Source organism: Camelina sativa, chromosome 6, assembly GCF_000633955.1.
Source record: "Camelina sativa cultivar DH55 chromosome 6, Cs, whole genome shotgun sequence".
Taxonomy (NCBI): domain Eukaryota; kingdom Viridiplantae; phylum Streptophyta; class Magnoliopsida; order Brassicales; family Brassicaceae; genus Camelina; species Camelina sativa.
The window spans coordinates 3,669,557-3,691,589 of record NC_025690.1 but is presented as its reverse complement, the minus strand read 5'-3'; the positions used below and the strand labels follow the sequence as shown (position 1 = coordinate 3,691,589).

At 40.4% G+C, this 22,033-nt stretch overlaps 1 protein-coding gene across 1 annotated transcript; it reads left to right on the top strand.

The window, feature by feature from the left end:
* Window positions 1,333-2,322, top strand: LOC104793929. The gene has a single exon (XM_010520349.1). The coding sequence runs from the start codon at window positions 1,333-1,335 to the stop codon at window positions 2,320-2,322; it is 990 nt and encodes a 329-aa protein (XP_010518651.1).

Below are 22,033 nucleotides of genomic sequence, written 5' to 3'. Positions count from 1 at the left end.
ATTTTCTGTTTTTAATTTGTTACTTGAAACACAAACTTTCTCTTTGCCTTAGCTAAATTCGAATATATACAATTTCATAGTGCATTGCTTGGTCTCTGTGGATTCGATCCTGAAGTGTTACAACGATACCACTAGATCGTGGTGGAGTACACATTGGGTTTTAATTGACCTATGATCAATTTGGCGCCGTTGTCGGGGACCAAAAACGTTGACTTTGAAATTTTAGATACACGTTTAGTCTAAGGTTTATTTTACTTTAGTTTACTGATTCGTTCTTGTGTTCTTTCTCTTTTGTTTCAGGTGCACGCAAACAAGAAGCCACAAGCCTACTGATTTGCGTAACCTGCGAAACAAGAAGTTAGCACAGCTTGAACGCCAAAACCGCAAAGCAAGAGCCCAGATCAACGCTATGGCCGACGGAGAAGAAACAAATGTTCGCCAACCCAACCCTCAATTGGGCATCGTCCAACAACAGTAGAGGCAACACCAGCAAGAGCAAGCTGCACCGAATCCGCCAGCAAGGCAAACCACCTTGAGGGATGAAGATGCCCACAACAGGCTGTTTCCAAATCGATCTGCGATTCAACCACCAGCTCCTGCGAGGCAAGAATATAATATTAAGCATAGGCTAATCAATTTGGTCCAGAATCGTGTGTTCAACGGGTTACTGTCGGAGAGTCCTCTAGATCACATTGAGGCTTTTGAAAGGCTGACTAGTACGACAAGGTCCAATGGTGTCCTCTACGACTACCTCATGCTGACATTGTTCCAGTTTTCTTTGGCGGATAAGGCGCTGAGATGGCTGAATCATCTGGATCATGGTTCGCTCACCACTTGGGCACAATGTAGAGCAGCTTTCCTGAATCACTTCTACACCAAATCGCGCTCAGTTAAACTACGAAGCAAAATCACTACATTCTCTCAAGGAGGCATGGAGACTTTTTGCGAAGCATGGGAGAGGTTCAAGGAATATCTGAGAGACTGTCCTCACCACGGTTACACCCAAGAGAACCTGATGAACATCTTCTATGGAGGTATCGAACAGAAGTACCAGATGGCATTAGACACAGCTAGCATAGGAGATTTCTCCACCAACACCGCAAATGAGGCCAATGCACTAATAGAAAATTTTGCCGCAAGCAATAACAATCATGGCACAGACTACGATCGTACGGTGCGGGTCAATGCTGTCGAGACTGATGCTATTAAGGACCTCACAACCAAAGTGAATCTCCTACTGAAAAGGGATCACCAAAACGTTAACTTGTGCGAGGAACAAGCCGGGGATATGCAGATTTCGGAGCTGAGACATACCTTGAGGGTACAGAAGAGATGAATTACATAAGAGGGCAAGGAAACTTTCAGAATAGAGGTTTCAACCAGAATTTTAGGAATCATCCTAACTTATCCTACAGAAGCAACAATGTTGAAAATCCTCAAGATCAGGTCTATTCGCCGCGACCTCAGCAGGGAAATTTCGCACAGGACTTCCAAAACAATGGGACAGGCTTTGGAGGATTGAATTTCCAGCAGAAACCTCAAGGGAACAACTTCTCACAAGGTTATCAAGCACCTCCACCACAATCTACTGCCCCACAAGAAAGTAAATTGGAACAGATGATGCATGCATTGATGGAAAATCAAAAGAAAAATGCAATTGAGGTGAATGTCAAGATCGATAACATGTATTCAAAGCTGAATGGAAGAATAGAAACGTTAAACACTCACATGCGAGTGTTAGAGAAGGCACCTTCAGGAACACTTCCAGGGAAAAATGAGGCTAATCCAAAAGAATTCTTGAATGTCATCACCATTCGAAGCGGCAAGGAACTGAGAGAACCGCAACAAAAAGAAGGGACTGATAGATCCACTAACAAGACTAGCCGATCCACGATACAGGAACAGAAAAGTAACTCCGATGAGGTTCCTAACGCAGCTACGAACAACATTGTAATCTCTAGTACAGAAACTGCAGAAGGAGAACAACCCTGCAAACCCCAGCCGCAATATGTACCCAAGCTTCCTTTTCCCACACGTCGCAAATCTAAGATACAAGAGCGGGAGTACGCAAAGCTGAAATCAGTGGTAGGAGAGCTTCAGGTCAGAATCCCTTTCATTGAGGCAGTCCGGATGGTTCCATCTCTTAAGAAGTATATGAAGGAGATCCTCACTGATAGGCTCAGCTTGGAGAAGGGAGTTATGTATCTCACGCAAGAATGCAGTTCATTGCTTCAAAACCGAATGCCAGAAAAATGTGGAGATCCAGGACCATTTATGCTGCCTTACACAATAGGAGATCTCAAGTTCAATCATTGCTTCTAGGACTTAGAGGCAAGCGTAAGTCTGATGCTACTTAGCGTTGCAACGCGACTTGGACTATACTCCTTCAAGCCTACCCAAGTCACCTTAGTCCTAGCTGATCGCTCTACCCGACGTCCAAAAGAGATGCTGGAGAACCTACCAGTGCAAATTGGTAACTGCTACATACCCACTGATTTCAATGTTTTGAAACTTGACGAAGAATCTCAAGAACCCATTCTGCTAAGGAGACCGTTCCTGGCCATTGTTTGTGCAGTGATAAACGTCTGAGAGGGCAAAATTGATTTGCACATGGATGATTTGGTCTTGAGATTCAACTTGGAGAAAGTAGCCAAGAAACCCACCATCGATGGCCAAACCTTCTCGATTAACACAATAGAAGAAATAATGGATTAAATCTATGAAGAATATGTTTGAATGATCATCTAGTTGTGGCTTTGACTAAGGAGGAACCTGAGTTAGGGTACTTGTCTGAGGAGACCATGAAGATGGCAGAAACGCTTAACGCTGCAGTAAATTTGGAACACGAAGTCTTTTTTGTCAATTTGCAAACTGGGCTGACAGATCCTGACATCGGATTTACCGATCCGAATCTTTATGAGGAACTCACGAATAAACGCAGTGGAACGACCATTCCTGTTTTTGGATCGGTCGATCTTGAATCCTGCTTTGAGATCAAAGAAACCCAGGAGGACTGGAGCGAACTCAAGGCTCCAAAATTGGATTTAAAACCACTCCCAGAAGGGCTCAGGTATGCTTATCTTCGACCAAATTCCACATATCCAGTAACTATTAACTCGTACCTGAATAATATTGAAACCGCACTTTTGCTCTCTGAGTTGAGAAAATATAGGAAGACTTTGGGATATTCCTTAGATGACATTTCAGGTATTTCACCGGAGTTATGCTCTCACCGCATCCACCTTGAAGATCCTTCAAAATCTTCTATAGAACACCAGCGAAGGCTAAACCCAAACCTCAAGGAAGTGCTGAAAAACGAGATCCTTAAATTGTTGGGAGCCGGAGTTATTTTCCCGATCTCCGATAGCACCTGGGTGAGTCCGGTCCATGTGGCATCAAAGAAAGGAGGGGTGACAGTAGTTGCGAATGAAAAGAATGAGTTGATCCCCACCAGAACAGTCACAGGACATCGAATGTGCATCGTTACCGCAAGCTCAATGCAGCCACCAGAAAAGATCATTTTCTCCTTCCATTCATCGACCAAATGCTTGAGCGCCTAGCCAATCACCCTTATTACTGCTTTCTGGATGGTTACTCTGGCTTTTTCCAAATCCTGATACACCCGGTTGATTAGGAGAAAACAACTTTCACATGCCCTTACGGCACCTTCGCTTATCGGCGGATGCCTTTTGGGTTATACAATGCCCCAGCTACCTTCCAACATTGCATGATGTCCATCTTTTCTGACTTGATAGAGGATATCATGGAGGTATTTATGGATGATTTTTCGGTTTATGGCTCATTTTTCTCTTCGAGTTTGTCTAATCTGTGCAAGGTTCTTCAACGTTGTGTGGAAAAACACCTTGTTCTGAATTGGGAAAAATGCCATTTTATGGTCACCAATGGGATTGTCCTTGGTCATCGAATTTCAGAGAAGGGGATAGAGGTTGACAAGGCTAAGATTGAGGTGATGTCCAGTCTGCAGCCGCCTAAAACAGTGAAAGATATACGCAGCTTCCTCGGTCATGCTGGCTTTTATCCACGGTTCATAAAGGGTTTCTCCAAAATAGCTAGACCGCTCAACCAGCTGTTATGCAAGGACATCTCCTTTGAGTTTAATGCAGAGTGTTTGGAAGCTTTCCTTACAATCAAGCAGGTACTGAGATCAGCTCCTATAGTTCAACCACCCGATTGAATCCTATCCTTTGAAGTTATGTGCGACGCAAGTGATTTTGCTGTTGGAGCGGTTTTGGGACAGCGCAAGGATAGTAAGTTACATGTTGTCTACTATGCCAGCAGGACACTCGATGGAGCACAAACCAAATATTCCACGACAGAGAAAGAATTGCTCGCCATAGTTTTTGCGTTTGAGATTTTCAGATACTACCTGGTTGGCTAAATTGAGGCTATTGAGATGGATCCTACTCCTGCAAGAATTTGAACTTGAGATAAAGGACAAGAAGGGAGTGGAGAATGGAGTGGCAGATCATCTTTCTAGGCTGAAAATCGATGTTGAGATTCCTATCGATGATCAGCTTCCTGAGGAGAATGTGTATGTAGTCACGGCATATGAGGAATGTTTTAAGGACAAAGCCGACACTAAGGTCCTCCAACAAATCGGTGATCACTCCCCATGGTATGCTGACTTCGCAAACTATTTGTGTGGTGCAGAGGAGCCTCCGAATTTAACTGGATATACCAAGAAGAAGTTTTTGCGGGATGTGCAACGTTACTTCTGGGATGAACAATACCTTTACAAACATTATGCCGATGGCCTTTACAGAAGATGTGTCCCAAAATCATAAATTCCAGGGATACTTTTTCACTATCATGGATCCAACTACACGGGCCACTTCGATATGTTTAAAACTGCGACCAAGGTACTTCAAGCAGGCATCTGGTGGCCTACTCTGCTCCGTGATGCACACGATTTTGTCTCCCGATGTGATGCTTGCCAGCGACGTGGGAACATAAGCAAAAGGAATGAGATGCCACATAATTTTTTCTTGGAAATCGAAGTGTTTGAATGTTGGGGAATCGATTTCATGGGACCCTTTCCACCCTCCTACGACAATGTTTATATACTTGTGGCAGTAGATTACGTCTCCAAATGGGTCGAAGCATTGGCAAGCCCCACCAATCACTACAAGAAAACAAGGCGATAACTGACGGAATTACTGACGGCGCTAATCCGTCAGTAATTACCGACGGCTTACCGATGAATATCTAACAAAAGATTAGTTTGTCGGTTGTTCATCAGAAAATTACTGACAGAAAAAATCCGTCGGTAATCCGTTAGTTTTTCTGACGGATTACTGACGGATATATAATTTTCTTGGTGATTTTTGATCTGTCGGTAATCCGTAAGAAATAACCGACGGAAAACTGACGGATATTAACATTTGTCGGGTGTGTCAAAATTTGGTCTGTTTTTTTTTAACCGTCGGTAATCTGTCAGAAATAACCGACGGATAACTGACGGTTTATATGTGAATAGTGTAAAATTTTCCTAACTTAGCTCCATAATGCATTTTTTTATATGCAATGTATAAAAGATGAGTTTTCAATGCCTAACTACTCTTCTTTAATACAAGTGTACACATCGAAAAGCTCTCTGCCCCGATTATCGAGAACCTCCGCCTAGCTTCCATCTCCGGCACCGTCAAAGCTTCTGCTTGCCGGCGTCGGGACTCTTTCCTCCTTTTCATGGCTTGCTTCCTAAAGATCTCTCTTTTAATTTCGATTTGGCCACTTACTCAATCTTTTCAATTTCTCCCCGGTAAACCTCGTATCAATGGTGGCTTCTCTGGTAAATCTGAAAGGCTTTTCCCAGCGAAACCCCTCTCATCTCAACCGTTGATAGCCCTATCTCTGTCGCACCTAAACCTAGAGAAACCTCCTTTGTCCAGCGGTTCTTCAACGCTCAAATCTGAGGCGCGTCTCTCCGATTCCTCCAGATCTACAGATGTTGGATCTCCTTTGTCTCCTCTTGCAGACCTCCCTCTCCGGATCTCATCGCCGTTATTGACCTCCACACCTCCCCCTCGATTCCAGCATGTTCCCTCGAGTTTTAGCTGTACGCTCTCGGGAGTTCTACCGTCAAAACGGCTCAATCCGGGCTTTGCTCCGGTGATGACATCGGGAATGAGCGGCGACGGCGCAACCCCAACGTCCATTGGTGCTCCTCGACTGGACCCTCTTGTTCGCCAAATGGGCTTCGGCCCACTTATTTTCACATCGAGGCCCTGTGATCCAAACCTATTTCTTTCAAAAGTCTAGGTTCGTTCTAAATATTTCATTGTTCTCCCGTAACATACATTTGTGTCGATACATGGAACCATTTGTCCGAAGACTACATTTGGAACATAATCAATCAGTGTTGCTAGGGGGGTACAATTCTTTTTTGAAAACCTTGCCATTAGAATCACCCAAGGGTACTACTCATATTTATCACTGTTTGAAGAAGTCCGACATTATGACCCCGTCTCTAAGGAGCGGTGGTTACCGAAACTTCTCCAACCTATCCTCCTCTCCGTGTTATATTATCCCCGAGTCCTTTCAAAAGTGTTGTTGTATCTTATATCTGGGATCCCAAAGCTTGAGGAAGAACGGCATTATGATCTCCTACCAATGGCGTGGAGATTACCGTACTTTCCTCAACCCTCTCCTATCATCTCCCTTGCTTCCCGAGCCATGTCAAAAACAAACCATCAAAAGCCGGAGGCTTATTCCCACAGCCCAAAGCTTGATGAGTTACGACATTATGATCCCATCTCTAAAGCTGAATCCACCCTCCCCTCTGCTAATGAGCAGACCTCTCCATTGAGCCTCTTGGCCATGGAACCCTTCTCAACGTCCCAATGTCTATTGATAAGGACAATTCTCCATGTCCACGTCTTGTCCGTGAATATGGCTTCGACTTCCCTTGGAATCGCTTGTGATTTGGTTGTTCACCGCCCTTGTCTCCGATATATCTTGGAATTGTTGTCGAACTACCTATCTTTTTTATCGTCTTATGCTTATGGTTGTAACTTTCTTAAATTTGGTCTTGTATTGGAAGAAACTCTAAGCTTTGTAAGCTATTATCCGAATGAATGAATGAAACAAGACTTTTGAACAAAAAAAACACGACTCTTCTTTTAAACAACATTCTTCAAAAGTTGTGGTTTTATAGAAAAATAGGTTGTTTACTTAAAGTACTTATGGTGTGGTATTACATATTATGGGTAAGTATTTGCCATATGGCTTTAAAATTATTTTTTTCTATAATTTAATCATATAGATGTTTATTCTGGGATGTTACTTCTGGCATTAACCGTACCTTTACAAACATTGTGCCGATGGCCTTTACAGAAGATGTGTCCCAGAATTATAAATTCCAGGGATACTTTTTCACTGTCATGGATCCAACTACGCGGGCCACTTCGCTATGTTCAAAACTGCGACCAAGGTACTTCAAGCAGGCCTCTGGTGGCCTACTCTATTCCGTGATGCACACGATTTTGTCTCCCGATGTGATGGTTGCCAGCGACGTGGGAACATAAGCAAAAGGAATGAGATGCCACAGAATTTTATCTTGGAGATCGAAGTGTTTGACTGTTGGGGAATCGATTTCATGGGATCCTTTCCACCTTCCTACGACAATCTTTACATACTTGTGGCAGTAGATTACTTCTCAAAATGGGTCAAAGCATTGGCAAGCCCAACCAATATAATGATTCGAAGGTTGTTCTTAAGATGTTCAAGCATATAATTTTCCCACGGTTTGGTGTTCCGCGGGTGGTAATAAGCGATGGTGGAACTCACTTTATCAATAAACTTTTCAAGAATCTGCTAAGGAAGCATGGAGTAACACACAAGGTCGCTACACCATGTCATCCTCAAACTAGTGGGCAAGTTGAGATCTCAAACCGTGAAATTAAAAACATCTTGGAGAAGACAGTGAACTCAACAAGGTAAGATTGGTCTGCTAAACTCGATGATGCTTTATGGGCCTACCGGACCGCTTATAAGACACCTATTGGCACCACACCATTCAAGTTGGTCTATGGGAAATCCTGCCATCTACCTGTCGAGTTCGAGTACAATTCACTTTGGGCGACAAAACAGATGAACGTCAATGTGAAGACCGTGGCCGAACGACGCCTGATTCAGCTGAATGAACTTGATGAGATCTGTATGAATGTCTATGAAAGCACCAAAATCTACAAGGAGTGCACTAAGATGATGCATGACAAGAAAATTTTTCCTAAGAATTTGGCTGCTAATGACTTGGTTCTGCTCTTCAACTCTCAATTGAAAATCTTTCTTGGCAAGTTACGTTCTCGTTGGTCAGGACCTTTCCGGATCAAGGAGGTTATACCCTATGGAGCCATCGTTCTCTGGAACCATGATGGTAAGGAGTTTACCGTTAACGGTCAATGCCTAAAGCCATATCTTGCTCATCATGGTCTCACTGAGGAATCTACCATCCCTCTGATGGATCCCCACGCTGCCTAAAAAGCATGAACAGTCAGGCTCGCGACTTTGAACAAGGGCTCATGGGAGGCAACCCAATGGGGTTAGTTCTGTTTTTTTTCCCCTATCTTTTCATATTTTTCCTTCGGATCTTGTTTTTGTTTTGTTTTGTTTTCATTTAGGAGTTCCACGCTGGTCATGTCGGTATTGAACTTTCATGAGACAGGTTCGAAACGCAGAAGATGCAAATTCTTTTTAAAGAATGTCACTCGGCTATTTCAGGATCGGTCAATCTATCTTTGGATCAGTCGATCCCCCGTTCCAGCTAGAATCGAAGTCGAGCAAGGTAATTTTTTCTTTTTTCCATTCTTGTGTTCAATTCTCGGCGATTTCCAGAAAATGCCTAAAAGACACCACAGTGGTAAGGAACTTGCAACTCCTACCGACGAGCAAGCAACCCGAGTTTGGAATGATGAGGATGCTAGGAGTTTCAAATTGTTGGGTCAGTGTAAGATGAAGCCGACTTGGTTTTCTGACCGAGAGCTTTTTGGGAGTTTGGCCATGCTTGTAGATTTTGATGAGTTGGTCAAAAACATGGGGTTTGGTTCTTTTGCTGAGAAGGCATGGGATTTACATGAGCAGCTTGCAAGAGAATTTCTGGCCACTGTGAGGATCGATTTGCTTTCCGGTCCTGATTCGTTAGCTGAGCAATGTTCGATCAGTTTCTTTTTGTGCAAGAAGCATTACACCATCTCCATGTTCGACCTTTGTGACATTTTTCGTTTCCCTCGAAACAAGCAATGCAAGATGGACAAGCTTGACAGTAGGACATATGTTTGGAAACTAATTGGAGCTGGGAACTATGTTTCCTGCGGGGCCAGGCAATCCCACATTCACAATCTAGTCCTTCGGATCACTGCTAAATTCCTTAGAAACACCATTTATGCTAGGGCTGAAACTACCACATTGCAACTACATGAGTTGTGGATGTTCTTTCACGGGAGTTCGAGCAAGTCCGACAAGACATGGCCAAAGCTAAGAATAAGAGGGTACTCATCGGTAGCTTGGTGACTCCTATCATCGAGTATTGTGGCATTTTCATGCCATCACCCACTTCTGCTAAGAAGATGCGGCTCCTTGACCTCAAATATCTGTCCACCAGTGAGATTCATGTGCGTTAAAATTTTGTCTACCGATTTCAGGACAAAGCTGGTAAGTGTCGATACATGAGGATCCCTATGCCATCCTGCACCTCACTTTGCTAGACATAGAACATTGCCTTTGAGTCTCCTGAATTAGCATTATGTGACCTTGACGAGGTGGTTTGGATGGAGGAGAGTGGATATGCTTCCCGCAAGCCCACACGTCACACACATCAGGCCGCTGCCTCAGAGTCCTCACAATTGTCTTGTTCACTTCCGCCATTTCCGACCTTTGATGTGAGCCAGTTTGTTGCTACACCGCCTCTCCAGGAACCTCAGTCTGAATTTGAGAGGTGGATCTACGATACTCAGAGGACTAATAATATGTTGCTCACTCGACTGGCTACTTGGCCTCGGGGACTTACACCATCTTGTTTTGCACCGCCACCATCGGATCCTACTGCTGCCAATGATGCCGATAACTCCGCCACTGAGAGTCTGCACTCTGATCATTATGCGACTTCCTCACCTTCACGCTAGACTGCTGATTCACCACGGGTTACTTTTTCACACTTTCTAGGATTTATTTTGCTTTTTTCCCTTTTGTTGTCGGAGGTCCCTTTTTCTTGGCTTTGATTTCACACCGGGACGGTGTGAAGTAAGTCCGGGGGAGGGGTGTCTCCAAGTTACTAATGTCGTTATCTTTGGTTGTTTTCTTTGATTTCCCTTTTAATTGAGTCATTTTATCGAGTCTAAAAAAATATATATATTGGGAAACTATGATCATTTCTAGGAATCTTTTGCTTTGAGCTAACACTCTTATGTTTTCTTTAGTACTTTTGATTTTTGAATAAAGCTTGGAATGAACATGAGCAGTCTCAACACGCCCCAAAAGACCCTCACCAAGGAGAACATTAAGCTGATCCCATGTTGTCTCTAGTTTTGAAAGGACTTAACTGGATTTAACTTCTTGCCTTGGGACTTGGTATACATCGAACAAGACTCCTCCCTTCAAGCCTTACAAGACATGCAACTCCTCACAAAGTATGCTCCCCCTCTATCTTCCCTTCAATACTCAATAAAAAAGGAAAAGAAAAGAAGAAGAAGAGGATATAGGTAATAAAAGAAGTGAACCGAGGGTTGTGCGTAAACCCGTGCATCCTTCGGAATTCATGGAAACCTATCCACAAGAAAAGAGCAAAGGATTGATAAAAAAAATACAATGATACCCTAGAAAATTAGGGAGAAAGCAATCCTTTGGAAGTGAGAAAATGGAGAGGAAAGGGAGCATATGAAGGAAATTTTGAGCATTAAAAGGTTTAAGGAGTCAATAAGTTCAGTGATCTATATTCCCTCGGCGAGACCACACATTTTCGTTAATCTGATTTAGAGAGACAACAATGGGTATGCTAAAGGTTCTTTAAGGTTGTGGAGTTCAGAGTAGGGAGTCTTGATCCTAATCATGGGCAGAGTACAAAAAGTAGTTCTTAATTTGATTTGATGAAGAGTGCAAAGAAGAGGTTCCCAAGAATATGTGAGTTCCCACTTTCAAACATTTTCTCTATTCCTGAGTTTTTGTCTCTTCTTGCTTGAGGACAAGCAAAGATTTAAGTCCGGGGGAATTGATGTGTCTGCATTTTATAGGATTTTAACCTTAGTTTCTACACTTGTTTTGAGTCTTTTATTAGGTCAAAGTGTGTTTTTAAAGCCCTTTTAGTCTTTTGTGAGTCTGTACAGGTTCTAGGCTACTTTGGAAGGAAACTGAGTGTTTTGGGGATGAAAGCATGTATTTGGAGCTAAATTGGTTGAAGACCATCAGACAAGCTAGCAATTGGAGCAAACGCAGAAAAGCATCTGAGATCGGCTGATCCTCATTCGGGATCGACCGACCCCGTACCCGAAGCAACTTTTCCTTTTTCGTTTTTAAACCGACTTTTAGGGTTTTATTTTACTATTTAAGCACGAGGCTCGACCTCTAGAAAAACAACTTTTTTCTACGCAGCTTTTGAGTACTTGTAAGCTTTGGGAGAAGATTTCTTATCCTCTCTAACCTTTTGGAGAAGATTTCTGAACCCTTTTAATTCTCTTTGCAATTCAATCATGTTTTCTTCATCCTTGATTTGCTGTTCTTTTGCTTCCATGTCTGAGTAATTTTACTATTGGGTTTCGGGTTTCGAAAAGGGGTTTATGATTCTCTAAACTTAAGTCTGTTAGATTTGGGATTGATCTTATAGTTCTTCATCTATTGTTGTTCTTAATACTTAAGCTAGATTGATCACCTAGATTAAGATCTTAGGTTTAATTCATCTAGGCACCAAAAGTGTTGTTGAGATACTTGAAAGAATTTAAGTAAGCAAGGTGGACCTTAACCAACGGAAGTTGAAGTTGAGGCACCTTGTGAACAAATCAAACTTGAACTTTAATGCTTGCTTGTTTAGCTAGATTCAAACGGAAGTTTAGGGTCTAGTTATTTCTTTGCATAGTTAGCTAACGCTGCGGAAGTAGATTAGTTTTTTAATTGTGATTTGAGTTCAAGAACGGTGTCTAATGCTTTCCAGTCTATCATCTAAATTTGTGGGTGTATCCCCTAACTGATTCCCTACACCCAATATATTTCTTTGAATTCAAAACCCTTACTTTATTTTCTGTTTTTAATTTGTTACTTGAAATACAAACTTTCTCTTTGCCTTAGCTAAATTCAAATCTATACAATTTCATAGTGCATCGCTTGGTCTTTGTGGATACGATCCTGAAATGTTACAACGATACCACTAGATTGTGGTGGAGTACACATTGGGTTTTAGTTGACCTCTGATCAAGTGGTGATTGGAATGCTGAGAATATCAGATGCCATGGGAGCTAAATCACCATATCGATGTTGATTATCTTTCCAAAAACTTAACACTTCCATGTCTGTAAAAGTATTCATCTCTAGTCTATCTTCATCCAAATATATTTCCAAATTTGATTTGGGGTTTCCTGAACTAGACATGAGGCCACTTTCATGATCAAACAGATCCTATGATATGAAAGACAAACAAATCAGTTACAAAGATGTTAGAGAGAAGCTTAGAAAGACATAGAAAGATACTTACATCATTCAAATCATCCTCAAGTGGTGATTCAGAGAGAAGCTCATATGGAGTAGGTGTTGTAAAACTTGGTACAGAACCAGATTGAGTATTATATTCTTCATACAGCAGAACCAGATTCTTCCTAACAATTTCAACTTTTTCCTTGGAAGTGTTTGAATCGACCTTGTCATAAGCTGACTCAAGTATTTGCAACTTTAATCTCGGATCCAATGCTGCTCCCATAGAAAGAATGATATTATAATGATTCCAATACTTTGCAAACTTCTTTCGCATCATTTGAGCCATTTCTCTCACATAAACATCATCACAAATAGAATTTTTCTTCAGCAACAACACAATTTTCCACACTTGAATGAAATAAACATTGGCTGTTGGATACTTCACTCTTGAAAAGTATGTGGTGATGGTATGAAATGGTTCAACATGTCACATATTTTTCTCACCTCGATCCCATTCTTCCTATGATGGTAATGAATTGTAATCTCTCTCGTACAATTCAAAATACCAAACGCTTTTCTGAATTTAAAGCTCTAGCCAACATCTCATATGTTGAGTTCCAACGAGTTGCAACATCCAAAGATAACCCAGCTCCACCTTAGATTCCTAAGCTCTCAGCGCATGTTGCAAATGATTCTTTCCTCGACTCATATCCTTTTACAAATTTCACACTATTTCGAATATTCTCTCAAAGACTACTGGCTACATCCAACCCTGCTTTAACTCTCAAATTCAGAATATGCGCTGAACATCTCACATGCAAAAACTTTCCATCACACAACAGCCCATTACCAAAACGATGCTTAATAATCTTCAGCATATTATCATTGACTTTAGCATTATCTAGAATGATAGAAATAACATTCTTTTCTAAACCCCACATCTTTAAGCAATCATAAATTTTCTTAGCAATTTCTTCACTATTGTGTGGAAGTTTGAAATGACAAAAAGTCAAAATCTTATTGATTAATAGTGAGAGTGTATTGACCCGCTGATGGATCTGTTTTACTTTTCCAACTGGTGAAACGTGTGTCCAGAGCCATGCCTATCCTTATAGAAAAAGGCAAGTGCCTAAGGCTAGTTCACACTAAATATAACAAATTTCTAGGCCATATTTTATAGAAACTATCTTAATATTCCACACTATTTTACCTTTTTAGTGGTCAATATAAGGCTTTTTATTTTCAATGCTTTTTAAAGTTTTGTTTTTCAAATTTTCAGCTTAGATACATATTTTCTGTTTTTTTCTTATACCAAAAAAAAAAAAAATACCCCCAATCTTCAATATTGCTTTGCACTTCTACATCCTTGAGCACTGATGCGTCTTCACGTTTCAAACCTTATCTTAGCTCCGGGCAGTCACGTATTTGACGGGTTGTCGAAGCTCTGCCAGAATACATTTCTAAAGGAATCTCTGAGTACAAGATTCCCATTTTCGAGAAGAATTGCATAAACTTGGGTGCTTCTTCTTCTGGTTCCATTGTAAGGAAGGCCGGTGGACCAAAATGATCTAGTCCCTGTAATTATCACACAAAACTAAATTATGGTTTGATATCTTCAAAACAAATAGAGAATTTATACTATCTTCAAAACGAGATACTTTTATAGGTGACCAAATTTATAAGGTAGTTTTTATACAACATCTTATATAATAAAGTAAGGTTTCCACAAAATCCAATATATGAGAAGCTGATATTTGTTTCAGTTTTATATTCTTTTGACATGTTCCATTTTATTAAATTTTAATATATAAATTTTATTAGTTTCACTAAGGATCTATTTTGAGACACATAAAACAATTGTACAGTAGAAAATACTAATCCAATTTCATATTTCTTAATCTTTTATTTTTATTAATAGCTAGAGTATTATATGATATATTAGATGTTTGAAAGGAAGATGAATAACCACGTGAAACTTGAAAACTTGTATTTAAATTTTATATGAAAATTTAATGAACTAATAAAATGCTAACGTCGCAATAAAAAGATGGTATGACATCTAAAAGTCTATTTTATTTGTTATAAAAACACATCTGTAAAAATATTTTATTTATGTTTTGTTTTTATTTTACATATGTTTTTCTTATATTTTACATATCTTTTTCTTATATTTTACATATATTTTGCTTATTTTTTTTAGTTAATTTATTTTTTTCATATTATAAATACATGTCAGATGTTACATAAATGCAAAATCTTATCAGTGAAATTAGTGAGAAAATATATAATTATATGTAATATGTGTTCAGTTTTACGATGTTAGAAACCGTTTGAGAATTTTCTCAAAAATTGTGGTATTAATTAGATACTAAATACTAATTATAGTATCTAATTATAAGAGAGAGAAATAAAGAGTGTTTAGGGTTTCCATATCCGTAGAGAAAAAAGAAAATTATTATACCCACTTAACCAAAAAACAAAAAAAAAAAGAAGAGAGAAATAAAGAGTGTTTAGGGTTTTGTTATATAAAGAAGAAGAAGTTTGGCGCAATGTATATAGTAGAAACTAGAAACACTCTCATCTCTTCATAAAACAAAGAAACGTATACGTATTATATGTTTAATCCTTGATTCCTGATTGACTGCTGTTTGGTAGAGAAATATTTGTTGAACGAGAAAGTTAAATATTTTGAATGTTTAGACTTCTAGTCTATATCCAGTATATTCTTGAACCCTAATCCTGATTGACTTCTAGTCTATATCCAGTATATTAGATCTTTCGAGACGGGAGGTAGAAATTGTTTTAGGACTCTCTAGTTCATTTAGTGTCTTCACTCTTGAATCTTGGAGCTTTTGACTAGGGTAAAACTTCCCTCAAAGCAAGAGTCGTACCCGTTTAGTACTCTTTTCTAGTTGGTTTGGTCTTTTAACCTTCTACAGTTCCTGTTTCGCGATTAGGGTTCTTCTTCAGATCTACTTTATTCTGCGAAAAGTGAGAATTAGAGTTCTTCAAGTTCTGGTTGATTGTTTTACCTGTAAGATGTCGGTGAGCTTAGATAAGGCGCTGCTTGGAATGTCTCTGGAAGAAGAAGAGGAGACTCCTTTCACTATGTCGGATCTTCCTGAGTATTGCTCAAGTGAGAAAAACATTTTCAGTCTGATGGGTAAGGTTCTTAACCCAGACTGTCAATCAGTTTCTAATCTTGTCAGAGATCTATCAAGGAAGTGGCAGCTGTATCACAGGGTCATGGGAGTGGCTTTGTCGAAGGAGAACTTTCAGTTCGTCTTTCAGCATGAGCATGATTTGGATAGAATTCTGGAAAAGGGAGCTCATACTTTCAACAAATGGTCGATTGTTATTGATAGATGGGTGGAGAATCCTCCGGAGGACTACTTGAAGTATCTACCGGTATGTGTCCAAATCAGAAATATACCGGTGAATCACTTCACTACGCAAGCTATCACAGCTTTGGGGGAAATCATTGGTCAGGTTCTTGAGGTAGCCTTTGATCCAGCTCAACCACAGATAAACGACTATGTGAGGGTGAAGGTTAAGTTTGATGTCTCTAAACCTCTACGTCGCTCAAAGGTAGTAAATTTCAAAGGAGGTTCAACCACAATCTTCTTTGACTTTGAAAGAATTCAAAAACGCTGTTTCACCTGTCAAAGATTAACTCATGAACAAGGCAAATGTCCGGTTAAGCTAAAAGAACTGCTTGGGCAGAAGGAAACAATGAATCATAAGAACAAAGAGTCTCAGGCCGCGAACCGTTTAATTCCTGTCGCGGATCCCCTGTTCGGTGTTTTGAGGGATGATCAAGTGGGTATTGATCCGATTACAGGTAGAATAAGAATGGCAGCGGAAGTAATTGAGGAAATGAGTAAGTATATGAGAGGTTCAGAAGGTTCTGAAAGGATAGAGAAGAATGAAAAGATCAAGTCCTCCCTTGAGGATCTTAAGAATGATCCGCTGAGAGCTAAATTAGTGGTTAGGCTGGAGCCCCCTCCGTTGGTATCTTCCGATGTAAACAAGCAGAAAGGGTTAGTTTTTGGCTACTCTAGCGAGTCACTTCAGTCAAGTAATTCTGGTAATATCCTTTCAAGGGTGGGATGCAATGATTCTTCTAGATCTTTGGCTGGTGGGACACCTATGGTACCCGAACTTGGTATAACACAATCAGATGGAGGGATTAATTCTGTGCTCTATGGTTCTTCGATGTATTATCAGGATAATCCTACGGTCTTCAATGCGGGTCTCTCTGAGGCTGGTTGCTCCGAGACTATCCTGAATAAGTCTAAACAGAGAAGAAGACCATACAGAGCTCAAAGGAAGAAAAATACGGTCATTAATTTGGGTGGGGGTAAAGAAGTTACTTAGAGATCACCCCGCAGAGGAAAGCTGCGGATGAAGCTATAATTCCATCAAAAGTCGCTAAGCGCACAAACAAAGAGGTAGCCCCAAAGGATCCAAGTGTTAATGACAATGATCAGTTGGAATTTCCAGGGACTGGGACGGTTCCATGATCTGACAATTCTTCGTCTCAAGGAGATGTGTAAAGAACATTTCCCAGAGATCCTGTTCTTGATGGAAACTAAAAATAATAGTAATGTAGTAGTAGATTTACAAAGCTGGTTGGATTACAAGAGGGTGTTTACCGTAAATCCAGTGGGTTTAAGTGGAGGTCTTGCTTTGTTTTGGAAGGAGGGAGCCAGTGTAGATATTAAGTTTTTCGATAAGAATCTAATTGACTTCAGTGTACAGTTTGGCTCGGTGGAGTTTTTTGTCTCTTGTATATATGGTGACCCAGTTGTCAGTGAAAGAGCAAAAGTGTGGGAGAGGTTGACAAGAATCGTTATTCAAAGATCAGAGGCTTGGTGCATGATGGGTGACTTTAATGACATCCTTCATAATGGTGAAAAGCTAGGAGGACCCAAAAAAGGTGATACTTCTTTCCTTCCTTTCAAAGACATGCTTGGAAACTGTCAGATGGCTGATTTAAATAGTTATGGAAATGGGTTCACCTGGGGAGGTATGAGAGGACCATTGTGGATTCAAAGCAAGCTAGCCAGATGTTTTGGAAACAAGGAATGGTTCAAAAAATTTCCTCTCTCCAATCAAACTTTTATGGAGAAGAGAGGATCAGACCATCGCCCTGTTTTGGTCAAGCTATCATCTGTCAAGGAGCCGTACAGAGGTAACTTTAGGTTTGACAAGAGGTGTTTTAACAAACCGAATGTTAAAAAGGCTATCACGCTGGCTTGGAACTCTACGACTACTAGGAGGAATGGTGTAGTATCAGAGAGGCTCATAAACTGCAGAAAAGCTCTAAGTAAATGGAAAAAGGATAACAACACAAATGCCTTAACACAGATCTCTCAACTTCAACTCAGTTTGGAGGTGGAACAGTCTTCTGGGTTCCCAAATACTTTCAAAGTGAGAAGTTTGAAGAAAAAACTTAGTCAAGCATATAAAGAAGAGGATACTTACTAGAAACAGAAATCTCAGCAAGAATGGTCAAAGTCAAGTGACAAGAACACTAAGTTCTACCATGCAGCAGTCAAAGCAAATAGGAGGAAAATAAGGCTAGAAAGGTTGATTGATGTTAACGACAATGCTCAGAAATTGGAGGCGTTTAAGGGCTCAGTGGCAGTTGCTTATTTCCAGGATCTTTTCACAACATCAAACCCAGAGTCTTATGAGGAGTTCTTTCAAGGTTTCCAGCCTATAGTAACTGAATCGATGAATGAGCGTTTGTGCAGAGTTGTCTCTAAAGAAGAGGTGAAAGAGGCTGTCTTTGCCATCAAACCATCAAGTGCTCCTGGAGCAGATGGATTCACTGGTTTTTTCTTTCAAAAATATTGGGGGATTATAGGCAATCATGTCACTAAAGAGGTTCAAGCTTTCTTTCTAACTGGTATCTTACCAGTTGAATGGAATTACACCCAACTATGTTTGCTGCCAAAAATAGAGAACCCAGAGCATATGACAGACTTGAGACCTATCAGCCTCTGTTCAATACTCTACAAGATTATATCCAAAATCCTTATAAGACGGCTCAAACCTCTGTTGCAAGAAATAGTTTCTCCTAACCAATCTGCATTTGTCCCGGAGAGGCTCATTTCTGACAATATCTTGATAGCACATGTATTGATACATGCTTTGAGAACAGATAAAACCATATCAAAGGAGTTCTTGGCTATCAAATCTGATATGTCTAAAGCGTTTGACAGAGCAGAATGGAAATATCTGGAGACTCTGCTTCGAGCTTTAGGTTTTGGTCATCAATGGATTCAGTGGATCATGGGTTGTGTGACCACTGTCACCTTCACAGTTTTGATCAATGATCAACCCTTCGGCATGATCATCCCAGAACGAGGGTTGAGGCAAGGAGACCCCTTATCGGCCTTTCTTTTTGTTTTATGTACAGAAGGATTGACACATCTAATGAACAAGGCAGAAGCTCAGGGTCTTATAAATTGTATCCAATTCTTGGAGGATGGTCCTTCGGTTCATCACTTGCTGTTTGCAGACGACAGTTTATTCCCCTGTAAGGCGGATTCTGCTCAATGTAGTGCTTTAAAGAACATTTTAAAAGTTTATGGTGATGCATCAGGTCAGCAAGTGAATGTTATCAAATCTTCGATCACCTTTGGAGATAAGGGTGAGGTTGGCAAGAAATTTGCATTACAAGAACTGTTTGGAATCTTTGCTGAAGGAGGAGCTGGAACCTACCTAGGCCTTCCTGAGTGTTTTAGTGGTTCGAAAATCCAGCTCGTGGACTACATAAAAGCAAAGCTAAAGACCAGATTCTCAGGTTGGTTTGCTAGATCCTTGTCGCTTGGTGGTAAAGAGATCTTGCTCAAGGCAGTTGCAATGGCGACACCGGTTTACGCAATGTCATGTTTCAAACTGCCAAAGACTACTGTGTCCAATCTTACAAGTGCAATGTCCGATTTCTGGTGGAATGCAGTTGAACATAGGAAAAAAATTCATTGGGTGAGCTGGGAGAAGATGTGTCTGTCAAAAGAGAATGAAGGTTTGGGCTTCAGAGATCTGGAAGCTTTCAACCAAGCCTTGTTAGCTAAACAAGCTTGGAGAATCCTCCAAGAACCCAATTGCCTCTTTGCTAGAGTTTTAAAAAGCAGATATTGTGTCGATACTGAGTTTCTAGAAGCGGGTTGTGGGGATAGACCATCCTTTGGCTGGAGAAGCATATTACATGGTAGAGACCTGTTGAAAAAAGGCCTGAAGAAGAAAATCGGAAATGGGAAATCTGTTCAGGTATGGTGGGATCCATGGATCTTTGATAATGGCTGGCGAGCTCCATACAAGAAAAATTCTCTTTTTGATTGGGGCTTAAAGGTATCGGACTTGGTCGACCATGACTCAAGAACTTGGAACAACGAGACTTTGGATTCCATTTTCATACCCAATGATATAGAATGCATCAAAAAGCAGAAACCGGTTATCAACAAGGATGACTTTTGGTGTTGGGACCATACGAAGAGTGGAGAGTACACAGTCAAATCAGGTAATTGGCTAGCTAACTCTTTAAAGAATTCAGAACTGCTTGAGGAAGCTCAGATGCAACCAACGCTCAATGACATCAAAAACAAGGTCTGGTCGACTCAAACAGTTCCGAAAATAAAAGTCTTCTTCTGGAGAGCCGTTAGTGATGCTTTACCGGTGACCGATCTGATATCGAAAAGAGGAATCAAACTTGACTCTAGATGTCAGATTTGTGGAGTAGAGGGAGAGTCAATCAACCATGTGTGGTTTACTTGCACACTAGCGAGACAAGTATGAACTCTATCTAATTTCCCTGCACCTCCCAATGGTTTTGATGAGCTCTCAGTGCATTCAAATTTCCACTACTTGAACACAATAGCAAAAATCTCTTCAATTGATATTGAGATTAGAAGGTTATTCCCATGGATTCTATGGAGACTGTGGAAGAACCGAAACTCCTTCTTTTTTGAAGCAAAAATGTTTGATCCTCTAGACACAGTTCTAAAGATTAGAGAGGACGCTGAACAATGGAGTTTGTCTCAACAAGTAGATATGGAATGCGAAATAGAGGAAGAAACCGAGGAATTATGGGATGTGACAAAATGGAAACCACCACCTGCTGGTTGGTTAAAGTGCAACATAGGCACGTCAAGAGTAAAAAAGAACTCGGTTTCTGGTGCAGCTTGGGTTCTTAGGGATGAAAGAGGTTCAGTTCTGCTACACAGCAGAAAAGCATTGGCTAACTCTTTGAACAAAGAGGATGCAGATTTTCAGAGTTTCTTATGGGCTGCTCAAAGCATGTATAGCCACAAAGTCTCGAAAATAATCTTCGCTTCTGAATCACCTATACTGACTGGTGCGATAAACAGACCAAAAGCTTGACCATCTTACGCTCATCAACAATCAGAAATGCTTCTACAACTAACTAGAATACAAGACTGGAGTGTCCAATTAGAGAAACCAGAATCAAATAGAGGTGCCTCTCTCATAGCTCAAAGTGTTCCTGATCTTGCATTCTTGCAATCTTATGTATCCATGGGATCATTCAGGTGGTTACATGAACTCTTTGAATCTGAGAGATTCTTTCCCTCTCTTTAGGATTAGGTTTCCTTCTCCCTTAATGGCTAACTTGTTAGAGCCTATTTTTTGGAAGGTTAAGCTGATTTTGTTTAAATCACTTGTCTTTAGTAGCTTTTGATTAGATTACAAAGCTACACTATGTAATCCCTTCTCATATGAATGGAAAAACCAGATGACAAAAAAAAAAGACTTCTAGTCTATATATTGCCTGGTTTGGTATATTAGTCCTAAGTTATAAATGGTGTTGTCCAATTAAATTAACGAGTCACTAGATAGCTTTAGCTATCTTGATCAGGTGGGAGAAACAAGGCTTTCATCATATCAGCCTTATTAAATTACAGTTACGGTCATGAGTTAATAAAGACGCGTATTTCAAGCGTATAATCAACTCTGTGAAAAGCACATTTTCAAAATACATTGGATCATTTCTGCACCAACTTTTACTTACACGTGCTGATCTTGATAATCCTCCAAATACATTTTTATAAAACTGAGTACAAAATCTTAAGGACTGGACACGTACTAAATCTTATCTAAAGTATCTATTTTTAAAACTTGTGATGTTTTGACCTAAATACCTTTACTTAAATTAACACTCTATTTTCTTTGTTTAGCATAAGAAGGACGCCAAGAGTGGGAAGTGGAGAGAGAAGAAGAGTTGTCGCCATCGTGAAAGGTTTAGGATTTAGGGCAAATGTCATAAAAACCCACTTTTTCCTAAAATATTGTCATAAAAAACCCCATTTTCCACTCATGGTATACTTTCCCAAGTTTTTTGCTTATGTGTCCACTTTCCTTTTACATTTTTACC

Bases quoted from the DNA above. Each gene is read 5' to 3' on its own strand.
- LOC104793929 (XM_010520349.1), top strand. From the start codon at position 1,333: ATGAATTACATAAGAGGGCAAGGAAACTTTCAGAATAGAGGTTTCAAC.